The sequence below is a fragment of the Danio rerio genome, chromosome 7 (assembly GCF_049306965.1).
Source record: "Danio rerio strain Tuebingen ecotype United States chromosome 7, GRCz12tu, whole genome shotgun sequence".
Taxonomy (NCBI): domain Eukaryota; kingdom Metazoa; phylum Chordata; class Actinopteri; order Cypriniformes; family Danionidae; genus Danio; species Danio rerio.
The window spans coordinates 34,867,307-34,880,294 of NC_133182.1; the positions used below are offsets into that span (position 1 = coordinate 34,867,307).

Below are 12,988 nucleotides of genomic sequence, written 5' to 3' on the forward strand. Positions count from 1 at the left end.
CCACTCAGTCTGATCAGTGTTGTGATCAAGACTTATTAATGCCACTTTGATAGTTCAGAGCCGTATGATTGGCTCGCTCTGCAGAAGCCCTTTCCCAGCCCCCTCCTAGGCACAGTTCAATCAAATTACACTCACTTAGACAGAACAATGTACAACAGTTTTTTATAGTATGCCAACCAATGACTATGCTTTTAACAATACCTGCAAATTCAAGCAATACCATTTTGTTTCAGTTTAATATCAAGTACTATAAAGGCTAACATACTACAGGTTATATATGTACCAATACTGCTGCACCCAATTGATTGTTTTGGGTATTCATATGGATAAAATATCATTAGTTATCTATTATAAACCTTAAAAATGGTGGTTTATTGCAGTTAAATAAAACCAAAAGACCAAATCCTGTTTTGGCTGTTTAAAATAAACATTAACTGATATAAAGTGTATATAAATGGCTTAACTGTATTTTATGTCACGTTGTTAACCACATATTTATCATGTTTATGTACTTTAACTTGAATAAAAAAAGAAAAACTTGATTAATAACTTGATAAATATACAAAAGTGTTAAACACAATTTTTTTTTTCTAAAACCTGAACTAAAATTTTGATTGAATTGAACAAGCTAAATAGGAAAACCTGTCTCCACTGCTTTAAAACAACTTGCAACCGGTGTTGTGTAGTATTTCTGCTTTCGTTTAGATCATTTTAAAATATAAATATAGATGATATTTAAAAACCAGCTTCTTGTTGAGCCAAGAACGGCCTCACATATGTGTTCAGAAAGCCCAGGCTAGACTTGCTCTCCTGCAAAGTAGAATTATTTCCTGTTTGACTCATAAAATTGGACTAATGGGCAGACAGTGGCAACTTTATAGTCTTCACGTGCACATGCTGCCAACCAGGCCAGGGAGGGCAAACAAAAAAAATAGTTCCTCAGTCCTCTCAGCTCCCCTTCACAAACAGTCATTACCCCCAATAAAGCCAGCCAACCATACTATATCAGAAACAGACCCTGCGCTCCATAGAGCAAAAAAAATCAGTTTTACATCTGTTTTATATTGACACACTTCTCATGCCTTTTTGAAGAATCAAAGCTTATGTGGCACTACAACAGCATCTGCATTATTAGGATTTTTTTTCCTGCATCTGAATGGGGAATGTGCACACAGACTTTTAATTTTTAGTCTGCCAGTCTAAGCATGCCATTAAAAAATCACCACGATCTGATTTGATAGATATACGATATAAAGTGGGTTTCAGACCAGATACAAAGCACTGCATTAAATGTAATTTTTCCTCATCATGTCTTTAAAATTGATGAAAATGATGGAAATTTATCTTACCACAGGATTTTCAATTAAATTTCTGCACTAGCCTGCTGCGACTGATGGCGCTAGTGTTTTCAGTCTTTTATCTCATTTTACACTTAAACAATTAAATGAATGCTTATGTCTATTTAATTGATTGTATTTTAATTACATTACAATATCAATGCTTTAAAAGAAACCTTGTGACATTGAAAATACTCACCTTTACATTTTATTGTTGGCTGAAAACACTAACTGAGCATATAGCCCACTACAGTTGAATCAGAGGGTCCTATCAAACACCCGGCGCAAGGCGCACCGCAATTGTTGTTTGCTAGTTTCAGCTTGGCGCAGGAGTCATTTTGATGTATGCAGCACGCTGTTTAAATAGCAAATGCGTTTGCGCTCATATGTGCGCCCATAGACGTTCTGGTCTGAAAAAGACCATTGGCGCATTGCTATTTTGAGGAACTAAAATTGTCCGTTCAATCGACCAGCTTATAGGAGGTCTAAAGTCCAGCACAGAGCTATGCAACTGACTCTTAAAAGGAAAAGGAGATAAGACTGATTGGATTATTCTCAAAACACACTTATAACTCATTTAAAAAATGTGCTCAACTGTTAGACCATGCGCCATGGCGCAGAGCGGATTTTTCTGTCCTTAAAATAGCAAAAGTGTAGTTGTGGTTATTGAAGTAGTAGTTGTAGTAGTTCATGTCGTTGGTACAGTATAGTGGTAGCAGAAGTAGTAAAGGTGTCGTTGTTGCAGTAGTAGTAGTAGTCGTTGTTGGTGTAGTAGTAACAGTAGTAGATGTTGTTGATGTAGATGTTGTAGTAGCAGTGATTGCGGTAGTAGTAGTAGCAGTAGTAGTAGACGCTGTAGCAGATGCTGTAGTAGTATCAGTAGTGGTAGTCGTTGTTGTAGTAGTATCAGTATTAGTAGACATTGTAGTAGTAATAGTCGTGGTAGTGGCTGTAGTAGAAGCAGAATTAGTTGTAATATTAGTAACTTTCTGTAGTAGTAATTGTTGTAGTACTTGTGATTTATTATTATTGTCAGTTATTATTACTGTTGTTCTTTCTTTCTTTTTACTGTCATTATTACTATTATACATTACTAAGCATTGTTGTTACTCCTTACTTGTTGTTACTTGTTATCTGTGATACTTGCTTCATTTATTGATTGTTATTGTCCTTTATGTACACACACACACACACGCACCTACCTGACTATATTTGTATGATCCCAATTTATGTTCCTTTCTCCATATTCTAATTTAATTTAAAAGAAGAAAAAGAAAAAAAATTGCAAAAGTGAATTGTGACAGGCACTTAATGATTTTGCGCATTACGCTTTGCACTTAGATCGTTAAAATAGAGTCCATTGAGTATGTAGGAAATGAAAACTGAGTGATTCTAAATGTGCAGGAAGAGTTGTTTTTTGTTTTGGAGCAGCTGGTGTGTGTGCTTCACATAATTCTACATATGAAACACGTTTGTCTCTCAGCGCGCTCTACATATTAAACCCGAGAGAGCGACCGCAATCGCATCTGTCACAGGCTGCGTGTTCCCTCCTCTTTTTCTCTATGCGTGCATGCCTTTGCTGAACTCTTCTTTCTTGAGCCTGATTCCTAGGGCTTTGACATTCATGAAGCTTTATAGGAAACACAGAGACGTTCCCCCCAGCAGTGGACACGTGCATACTTGCATGCGTCACTACTGATACGCATAACAAAAGAACTAAACAGAACTAAATCTTGCACACTGCTGAAGCTTACCTCATCAATCATACAGCAGCATCACACATTAATTGATCGGTTGAAGATAAATGACCTGTGAGTTTTAGGTTTGGGGAGTTTAATGCACCGGTATTGTGCGTTGTAAACCATAATTAGATTGAATTAGTCAATATCACAAGGGGCTAGTTATCATACAGGTGCTGTCTGTCTTGTGCTCTACATCCCTCTTCATCCTCCTTAACTATTCTTTTCCTATTATTTGCATTCCTTTAGATTGCATATGGTGATCGTTGAAAGAAAAAAAAACATTCATTACAAATGACAGCTGTTATAAATATGTCTTTAATTGTAAAAAAATTTAATATTTGAAAACTTTTATGTAGTTTAATTTAGTTTTTATTTAGTTTTTTTATTATTTTATATTATTATATTATATTATATTATATTATATTATATTATATTATATTATATTATGCACTGCTGCTAATATGAGACTGCATTTTTGTGATAGTGGTGCAGTTGGTTTTCCTATCATCATTAACATCTTTGATGGGTTTATTTAGAGATGTAGTTAATCATAGCTAGCCCATATGGAAGTACCTGTGGATTAATTTCTATGTTGAACCAACAACTGCATCTTTGCATTTGATTTTTAACCACTGATGTGCAAGAAGCACACACTAAAACTTGAGAAAGAAATAAGAAATATAAAGCATGTCTATCAGTATATTGGACCCCATGTAGTAGCTCTCAAAGTGAGACAGAAATTCATTCACTTTAATGATCAGTCAAATTAATTATAAAGCATAATTTTCCAACAACTGAAGTGTAGCCAGTGAAAAAAACTTGTGGAAAAAACTTCTAGCCACATTGTCTGGTGAGCAAATAAGGTAATGTCAAGCCCTTCTTCCTACACACTGCAGGGTGTCTTCATTAAAAAAAGTCTTTCCCCTCTCTTTCTTTGCTGTCTATAGCAAATCAGCCTTTTCCTGATTTTCTTTTCCTCTATAATTGTTTCCCTCTTTTCCTGTTCATCCTCTTTTTCGGGAATCACTCATCCAAATCCTGCTTTTTAGTTCAGGAGGTCCCACAGCCTATTCTTCTTACATTTTTCATCATTTTACCATTCCTCCTTTTTTCATCTGCTCAAAGAGAACGGGTCATTTCAGCTCTAATGAAAAGACAGGCAAGCATGCCAGGGTCTTGTGTTGGGGACAAAATGGCCTTGCCTGTGGCTTGGTGAGTAACAGAGAAATAACTTTCAGGAGAATTTAAGCCTGTGCCTTCTAAAAAGTGTGTATGTGTATTGCTGCAGCCATATTTTGACACATGCTATCCTGTCAGGAGAAATCCACATTCCTGGCGTGGCTTAGACATGAGATCAGAGACTGGCTGATGTCATGAAAACCTTTCCTCCTTTCAGGGTTTTTCTTTGAGAGGAAATAATAAAAGATTATTTCTTTCAAGTTTAAAACGCTCCTCTTGACCCACTTAGACTGCTGAGAGATTCATTTATGGGAGTGTACAAAAGCCCAATCCAACACTAGATCTGTCTAACTCCCACTGCTCTGTTTTAGCACATCTAACACTCTCTCTCTCCATTTCTCTGTGTTTCTCTCTCGCTCTTTGTGCATGGTTGAATAGTGGGGCCTTTAGAGGTGCCTCCCTCAGGCAAACTAATTCTCCTCTCACCAACCAGAGCCCCACCACACGCACACACAATTCACACTTCAAAGAGCCATGAACGCTAACCAACCAAACGATGATGTCATCCCCTGCCCACAGTATTATGGGCATCATCAGATTGAGTGAGGAACTATATTGGGCTGTAGATCAAAGTGTCCGCTTTATTTCAGTAAAGGGTAAGCACAGGGCTTTTTTCCATTTTGTTTTTCCACCAAGGGGGGCAGTTTTGTGAGCTGATCTGACCCCAGGTCTTCAGCTGAACCCATAGTGGATTTTATCACTGCAAACTGTTGCTGCTGTTTTACTGCAGGAACAGAGCGCTTTATATCTGTTTGTGTTTCCCGTGCCTGTTTCACACATCAGGAGTTTAGCAGCACAGGGTAGTAATGGGAAATTAACAGGTCTTCTGGAGGATTTCTGGAGTAAATGACTGTAATGCAAGCCAAACTATTATCAATGTACACTGGTTTAATTAAGCTTTTTTGTGTGTGTGGTTTGTTACAGAGCATAATATAGTTTGTAACTCTTTTAATGACATTCATAAAATTAATTTAAATTATTCTATCTTTATTTTGACACAATAGTTTCTGCATATATAATATATAATATTTCTGCATAGTATTTTATGTTAACAATGCTGTGGCATAACAACCTTTTAAAGTGGTTTTAAACAAAATTAGCATGAAATGGAAATTCACCATGCTTATTTTCTAAATGCACAATACTGATCTTATCATGATCAATTCATCCATAATTTCCCCCCAATTTGTAATCAAAATAATGTTCTGGTAGAACAACAGACTTCTATCTAGAGAACAATGCTGGACTTCTCCAGTCATTTAAGGTGCGTCCCAGATTGCATACTTATGCACTATTCTACGCCATTTTGTAGTATAAATAGTGTAAGTAGTGCGTTCATACTAAAAACTCTAAAAATAATAAGTGCTCTTCAATTACCTTAATAATGCACTTATTCAGCCGATAAAATCAAGTGTGGAATGATGGACTGGGCAGAGCTCTCAGGCGCACATGTTAGATTACTTTATTTATTTCGGATTGTGGAATCAGTATTCTCCTACGAGAGTGATTATACCGCCTCCCGATGGTGAATGCATTTATACTCATGGCAAGAATAATTTGGTAGTTTGGTCATTTTTTTAAACGTCATCTTGGAAACAGTTTGAATTTCCGCTTAGTAAAACAACACATTAGCGTTCCATTTGGGATGATACAACATACATATACTTTGCTGTTGAGTGTGTAAGTGAATAAGTTCATAGTGTATAGAGTGCCATTTGGACACAGCTTTAGTCTTTTAGGTTTATTTAGTTAAACATGCAAGCTTGCATTCAGATCTGCCTCCATCTGATTAACAATTAGTAAACTGAGCCACAGTAGTATATAAAAAATTTATTCAAAACAGTTGCAATTTTACTTCTACTATGTTGCAATTTTAATATTTTTCTGTAGCACTTTTAAAGAACCTAAACCATGCAAAATATGTGCACATGTTTGCATCTCTATTAACAGGGGTCTTCAAATTCATTGTCACCATTTGGTTCTCACTCATCAATTATGCCACATTTGCTTCTTTATGTGTCTTCTGTGTTTGTGCCTCTTTCCTCTATCAGTTCAGTGACTTCTTGGCCGTTTGTATTGTTAGCGTGGGCAACTAACCTCTAACCCCTGCTCTTGTGAGAGACTTCAGTATCTGGGTGCTGAAGGCGCAAAATGCTGGCATGTGGCCTTTGTGTCACCCTAACCTGAGAGAGAGAGACTTGAGGAGCCAGCAGTGCCACCATGTCATATCGCAGCAAGGACATGGAGATGTTGTGTGTGCGCAGAAAGAGAGAGAAGAGGGGGAGTTTTGCTCCTTTCTCAAGAATGTCTAAACACAAGCCTGTGTTTGCAGCCAGTACTGAAGAGAGTGTGCATGTGTGTGTGTGTTTGAGGTAGAAGGGGATTGTGTTTGAACAGTATTAATCCCTTCAGAAGTTTAACCCCTCATTTTCCAGCACCTAAAGCTCTTGTATCCTCAGGAGTGCTCGCTATAGAAACCTGCCCACCAGGATGCTGATGAAAAAGTGCTAAAAATGAAAGTGCTGCTCAGTTGATGTACTAACAGCCTCTTGGAGTGTGAGAAGAGGCCTTCAGATTTTCTTTTAAATAAAATGACAGCTAGTAAAGCCATTGGCATTTGTCTTTGTGGGACAGTGCTGTCACACATAGTTGAAACTATAGGCCCTCCTGCGGCTGAGCTGCATGTTAAAGACTGATTACCCAGACCTCCCAGATCCTTGGCTAAAAACCTATTTATTTCATATGAATGAGGTGCTGGAAGGATTCTCACTCTATCCTTCCCTCATTCACGCTGCTTTTGTAGTTGTTTTCCATAAAAAAGTCTCTTTTATACTCTTTTCATTTATGACTATGTGAATTAAAATAAAACATATTATTGTGAAGTATTTCATTCATCCTCCATGTCCTGTTTCTTCTTTTAAATGCAGCAGTTTTCATTCAGAATACATGAATGAAAATATGTTTTTGGGGTTACTCAAATGACTGAAATTATGGATGTTACATACATTTATTTTTACACATGTTTCTTTGGAAAGTATTACTTTTTTAAAACAGACTGGACAAAAATATACTTTAAATCAAAAGTCTCATTATTTTATTTATTTTTATTTTATTTTGCAAAAGAGTGACTAAAACTATGTAAAGCTTCTAAAAAAAAGAGCAAAAATGAAAGCAAAATATAAACAATGCTACAATAGTATAAAACATTGAAATTTAGATTTAATGTTACTTTTTCCTCATAACTTTTTGTTCCTCTGTTTTCCAGGCATATGAATGGGCTCTAGAGGGCATGCGTCATTTGGCGTGTGTCAGTATGGAGGATTGTGGCATGTCTGAAAAGTGTCAGAGCGTGATCACGTGTTTGGAGACTTACCGCAGTCAGCACCCCCCGATCCCTGATGCACACTTCCAGGAGATGAAGGACCTCGCTGGGGAACTGAAAAGCGAACAGGGCCTCAAGCAGTGGAAGTTTGCCTGGTCCAAGTGTCAGGAGACCAAGCAGATGTTTGAAAAGAAGCTGGAGATGGCCCTGCGTTCCCGCCGTGACAGCGACTCCAAGTCAGTAAGGAGTGACTCTTCTCGTCGTAACTCAGATGTTAGCACTAAACACCAAGAGCGTAGCAGTAGCATCTCCTTCTCATGTCGGAAAGCGTTCGGCGGAGCCTGGGGTCGAGATAGACTTTCCTCACATTCTAGCACATCCTCAACTCCCAGTAGCCCTTCAGGCATTCGTCTGGATGCCCGTGACACTGTCCGAACTCCAACAGGAAGTCCATACAGCATTGAGCACAGAATCCCCCACAGCACCCCTGTCAGGTCCCACAGGCTAACACGTAGCATCTCCACAGATGAGTCTCCTCAGAGCCCACATGCAGAGGGGCTAGCGTGCACAAGCCCAAGCGGCACTTCTGTTCAAACAAACCGCAGGGTTTTGCGGAAGACCCAGAGCTTCGATACAGCTGGCAGTGAGCCTGTGTCACGGTACGGGACCTGTCAGAGGACTTTGAGTGAGCCTGCACGCAGAGGAAACACAGGGGTGTTCATTAAGGGTCTGGAGGTGAGCAGCACTGAAGTGATTGATAGGCCGTACAGTCCACGACTACCACCCATCCATGGATGGTCTTCAATTGATGCACACCGCAGCGGGAGTCCTGCTCCAGAAACACGCAGCAAGGGCAGGTGGGTACACTCAGTGCACACATACAACTACTAACCCACACTCACTAGCTGTAAACTAAACACAATCAACCAGGGAGGTCCGCTTGCCATCGTCTCGGACCTTTACTATATATCTACCACTGTGTGAAGCTGTCACAAAGCACACACACACTCGCACATGGGTAGGAATGCATTACCAGTCTGTTAATGCAGAATGTGAGTAGCTGTGCTGCCAGAAACACATAGAGTTATATTTTAACTCAAGAACACATTCAAGAGTTTTTTAACATGACCCCAGAGGCTGTTAGAGGGTCTGCGGGACACGGATATACAAATTCAGGGAACTAGACCTCTTAAGGACTCCTTTACCTTTTTCCAACTGCAAATAAATAGTTACATATAGATAACATAATAAAGAATTATGCAAATACTATACAATTATATATAATAGGATTATTATTCATTTCATTTATTTTTCCTTTGGCTTAGTACCTTATTTATCAGCGGTCTCCACAGTGGAATGAACCGAAAACTATTCCAGCATATGTTTTACACCGCAGACGCCCTTCCAGCCACAACCCAGCACTGAGAAACACTGATGCACTTTTATATTCACTCACACACACACACACACACACACACACACACACACACACACACACACACACTTATGCACTACAGCCAATTTTTTTACATAAATTCACCTATAGTGCATGTCTTAGGACTGTGGGGGAAACCTAAGCACCCAGAGGAAATCCTCACAAACACAAAGAGAACATGCAAACTCCACACAGAAATGCCAACTGGTCCAGCAGAGACTTGAGACAGTGACCTATTTAGCTGTGAGACAACAGTGCTAACCACTGAGCCACCGTGCCACCTATTTTATTTTATATATAGCATTAATTATAAAAATATAGTTTTATTTATACAGTTTTTTTTCCTTTGTTTTCAATTCGTTCGTAAATATTTGCCTTCAGGTTTAAAAATCAAGAACTGCATTTTGTAATATTGCTATGATTGACTTTAAAACATAAAATCTGATTTTTTTCACATTTTACATACACACACACACATATATATATATATATATATATATATATATATATATATATATATATATATATATATATATGGCTTTTTATAATTGAACATTGGTCCATTTGTTGTTTCCAACCTGAACCCATTTCTCTCGATTTAAACACAATAGAAGACATTTTAGCAGTTTTAGCTTGCATTGGCTGGATAAATACAAAAATAAACTGGAAATTGATTCCCAAAATATATTCATTGATTTTTTTAGGAAACAAGGCACTTTACATTTTTGTTCGCCCTGGGCATCAACCCCCCCCCTGTATATTCCTGGGTTTGTGTTAAAATGTAACTGACACAGACATCCTTGATTTGAAAAAAACATCTTTCCCCATATAAAAAGGCATACATGAATCTTGTAACTTTCAACATTATCATGTGCATCGCGTGTGCATGAAAAAACTCAATTTGTCTAATATTAGACTGTCAGAGCCCCATAATCTTCTAAGTCTCCATGGATGTCTTTTCCAGCTGTGGGTCCCTCTGCTCGCCCCTTAACCCCCCTTGAGAAAGAGCCTGAAACACAGATCACTTTCCCAGGTGGGCGCTGGTCCTCTGGGCTTTGAAGTGGTGGGGAACGTGTTTGTGTTCTGGTCCTTCACACAGAAAAGATGGATGAAGTTAGCCGATTATATAGACATCTGAAAGAGGTCTTTACATCTGTGTGTCTTCCTGTCAAAACACATTCCCCAGGTTCTCCAACATTGCAGTGCAGAGGTGATGTTGATACAGTTTTTCAGAGCAAAATAACTCAAAACAATCTGTTCAGCTCTGTGTGGTCCAGCTATTACAAACATTTAATGCATTCTGATAACAATCTAGTTTGAGATTAATGTAAACACTAAACCATCGCCTTGTTTTGTGGATACACACACAGCAAGTTCAGCTGAGTTGTGAGAAGGCAAAGAGGCTGCAAGCAGGAAAACAGCGACTGTTCAGGTTTGCTGTCATTAGGTTGTGAAGGTTGGCAGTGGAGAGACGCCTTGCGGTCATAAAGATCTGGTCATTGTAAATCAAGAGATAAACATGTTTTAAAACTGTGAGAAAACACCTGTTTTTTATTGTTACAAAACCAGAAAAGCTGTTAAGCCAAACAATCCTTTCACACACTTTTTACAAATGTTTTAGCATATTTTTGAAAGAAAAATGCAAAGCAGACTGCATTTAAAGTTTTTTCAAAAGTAAAATAAAAGCAGTGAGATTTAATATTGCCAATAACAAATACTTTAGGCTTCAGTGTCAAAATAAAATATTTTAATATGCTAATTTTGTTTTCAGTGAACTATTTCATTGTCAGTGTACACATATACAACAAGTACTAAGCAAGTTAAAATACACTTGTTTACATGGCCACACAGCCAGTATCTCTTAAAAAAACATTATGAGTTTAAAATTCAGCTTCTGTACATTTAATGACAGCAATCCAAGTAAGTGTAAATAATAAAAAAAGATTTTCTTTAATTGAGTTCTTCTTCATCTCTTTTGCGCTTTTACAATGTAGATTGTCAACGCAGCTTAAAATAGAAGTTCTAGTAAACTGAAACTTTGTCAGTACAGTTTTGAAGTTAACGTTCAGTTTACTTCAGTTCAGTGTGGTTTAATTTTCATTGCTGAAAATCCAAACACTGAAGAGCAAATCCATCAATACAAAGCAGATTTACAAAGGTTTTATCTCTTTTAAAATGGTAAATTTCAAAGTATTCTAACTGTTCTCTCTCTTATTTGTTTTACAGCAAGTTACGACACATTGTAGATGAGATGGTGACAACGGAGCGGGAATATGTGCGTTCCCTGCGGTATATCATTGACAACTATTTCCCTGAGATGGAGCGCGCTGACCTGCCGCAGGATCTGCGGGGAAAGCGGAGCGTCATATTTGGAAATCTGGAGAAGCTGGTGGACTTTCATAGTCAGTATTTCCTTAAAGAGCTGGAGAGCTGCTGTAATCATCCTCTACGCGTCAGCCACTGTTTCCTACGACATGTAAGAGACTTCCTTCATTCTCACAACTTCTTGTTCAACTGTTTGACTTCAGTTTAGTCAGTTTAGTTTCATAATAATTCGGATTTCTTCTTAACCTTTTTACTATTTTCATATGTAGTAAGCATTAGTCCTGAATTAAACATCAGAGATTGAATCACATTTTTATTGGAAATGAAACAAAGAAGCTTAATTTGTCAATGTTTGTCTGTTCCCAGTTCTTGACTGACTCATTTTTGACCTAGCACAAGTCAAATGTAATCCAGAAATGTGCTCTCTCTGAGTTCACTTTCTCTCCTTTTATCCTCTATGAAACTGAGAAATTAGCTGATTCAGGCCTCTTTAAATTAGTGAAAGGCCACCAGACTATTTTCCTAACAGTTGTGGTCAACTCATAGTGCTGGCTCACCTTAAGAGCTCTGCTTAATGAGGGCAAGGATTCACAGACAAGAGAGAGGTAGAAGACGAGCAGACCATTCGGTCTACAGCAGCGTGTGAACTTGGCTGAAATCACTTTTGACATGTTTTTGGCGTAGCAAAATCTGCACTAAAATTATGACACACTCTATGAACCTGAAAGTCATTATAAAACCATTCACCCGACCACAAAAAAGCTTTTCCAAACAAAAATCAACCTGGAAATGATTTGGGGAAAATCTTCCCTCCTTTAATTTCCGCTACAACAAGAAAAGTGATTCTTCAAAACATGAAATCGGAAATGTGTAAGATAACATTTAAAATATTGCTTTTTTTTCTTTTTCCCCCATATAAACATACAGCAAGACCAGTTTAGCCTCTATGCATTATACAGCAAGAACAAGCCAAAATCAGACACACTCCTGGCCAGCCATGGAAACAACTTCTTCAAGGTGAGTAACTAGATCCAGACCCTACTGTAGACCGCATATCAGAAGCTTTTAGTTCTTTTAGAAGCAAACTTCACATCACTCACACTTTAAGCTATATTAAAGATATGGTGGAATTTTTATTGAAAGCATGCTAAAAAAAAGTTTTTGGATGGAACGCTCGAAACTTCATATTCTAGATCAGGGGTGCTCAATCCTGTTCCTGGAGATCTACCTTCCTGCAGATTTCAGTTGCTACCCATATCATACACACCTGAACCAATTAATTAGGACCTGAACACCACTTGATAATTACAGGCAGGAGTGTTTGATATGGGTAGCAACTAAAATCTGCCGGAAGGTAGATCTCCAGGAACAGGATTGAGCACCCCTGATCTAGATAGTATTGGTCAATGGCACTTTTGCAACAGGTGTACGAGTATATTCGAAAATAGTATGCAATTCTTCAGCTATTTTAAACTGTTCTTACCCCTGAGTGAGAAAAAAAATAAGCTAAGAAAGACAAAGAATATATTGAGGCCTTTAATCCTGGTTTAAAGTTTAGACTCGTGTGCAAATTGCAAGATCATCAGCA

The 12,988-nt window shown here is 38.0% G+C and overlaps 1 protein-coding gene across 24 annotated transcripts in view; it reads left to right on the plus strand.

Moving 5' to 3' along the window:
• The window catches only part of plekhg4 (pleckstrin homology domain containing, family G (with RhoGef domain) member 4), a 119,357-nt gene that overhangs the window by 100,110 nt on the left and 6,259 nt on the right, over window positions 1–12,988 (plus strand). For all 24 annotated transcript variants that reach the window (XM_073908649.1, XM_073908658.1, XM_073908643.1 and 21 more), the window contains 3 exons: window positions 7,584–8,497; window positions 11,302–11,551; window positions 12,328–12,417. In XM_073908649.1, coding sequence (XP_073764750.1) covers window positions 7,584–8,497; window positions 11,302–11,551; window positions 12,328–12,417 — 1,254 coding nt within the window. The remainder of the gene's footprint in view (window positions 1–7,583; window positions 8,498–11,301; window positions 11,552–12,327; window positions 12,418–12,988) is intronic.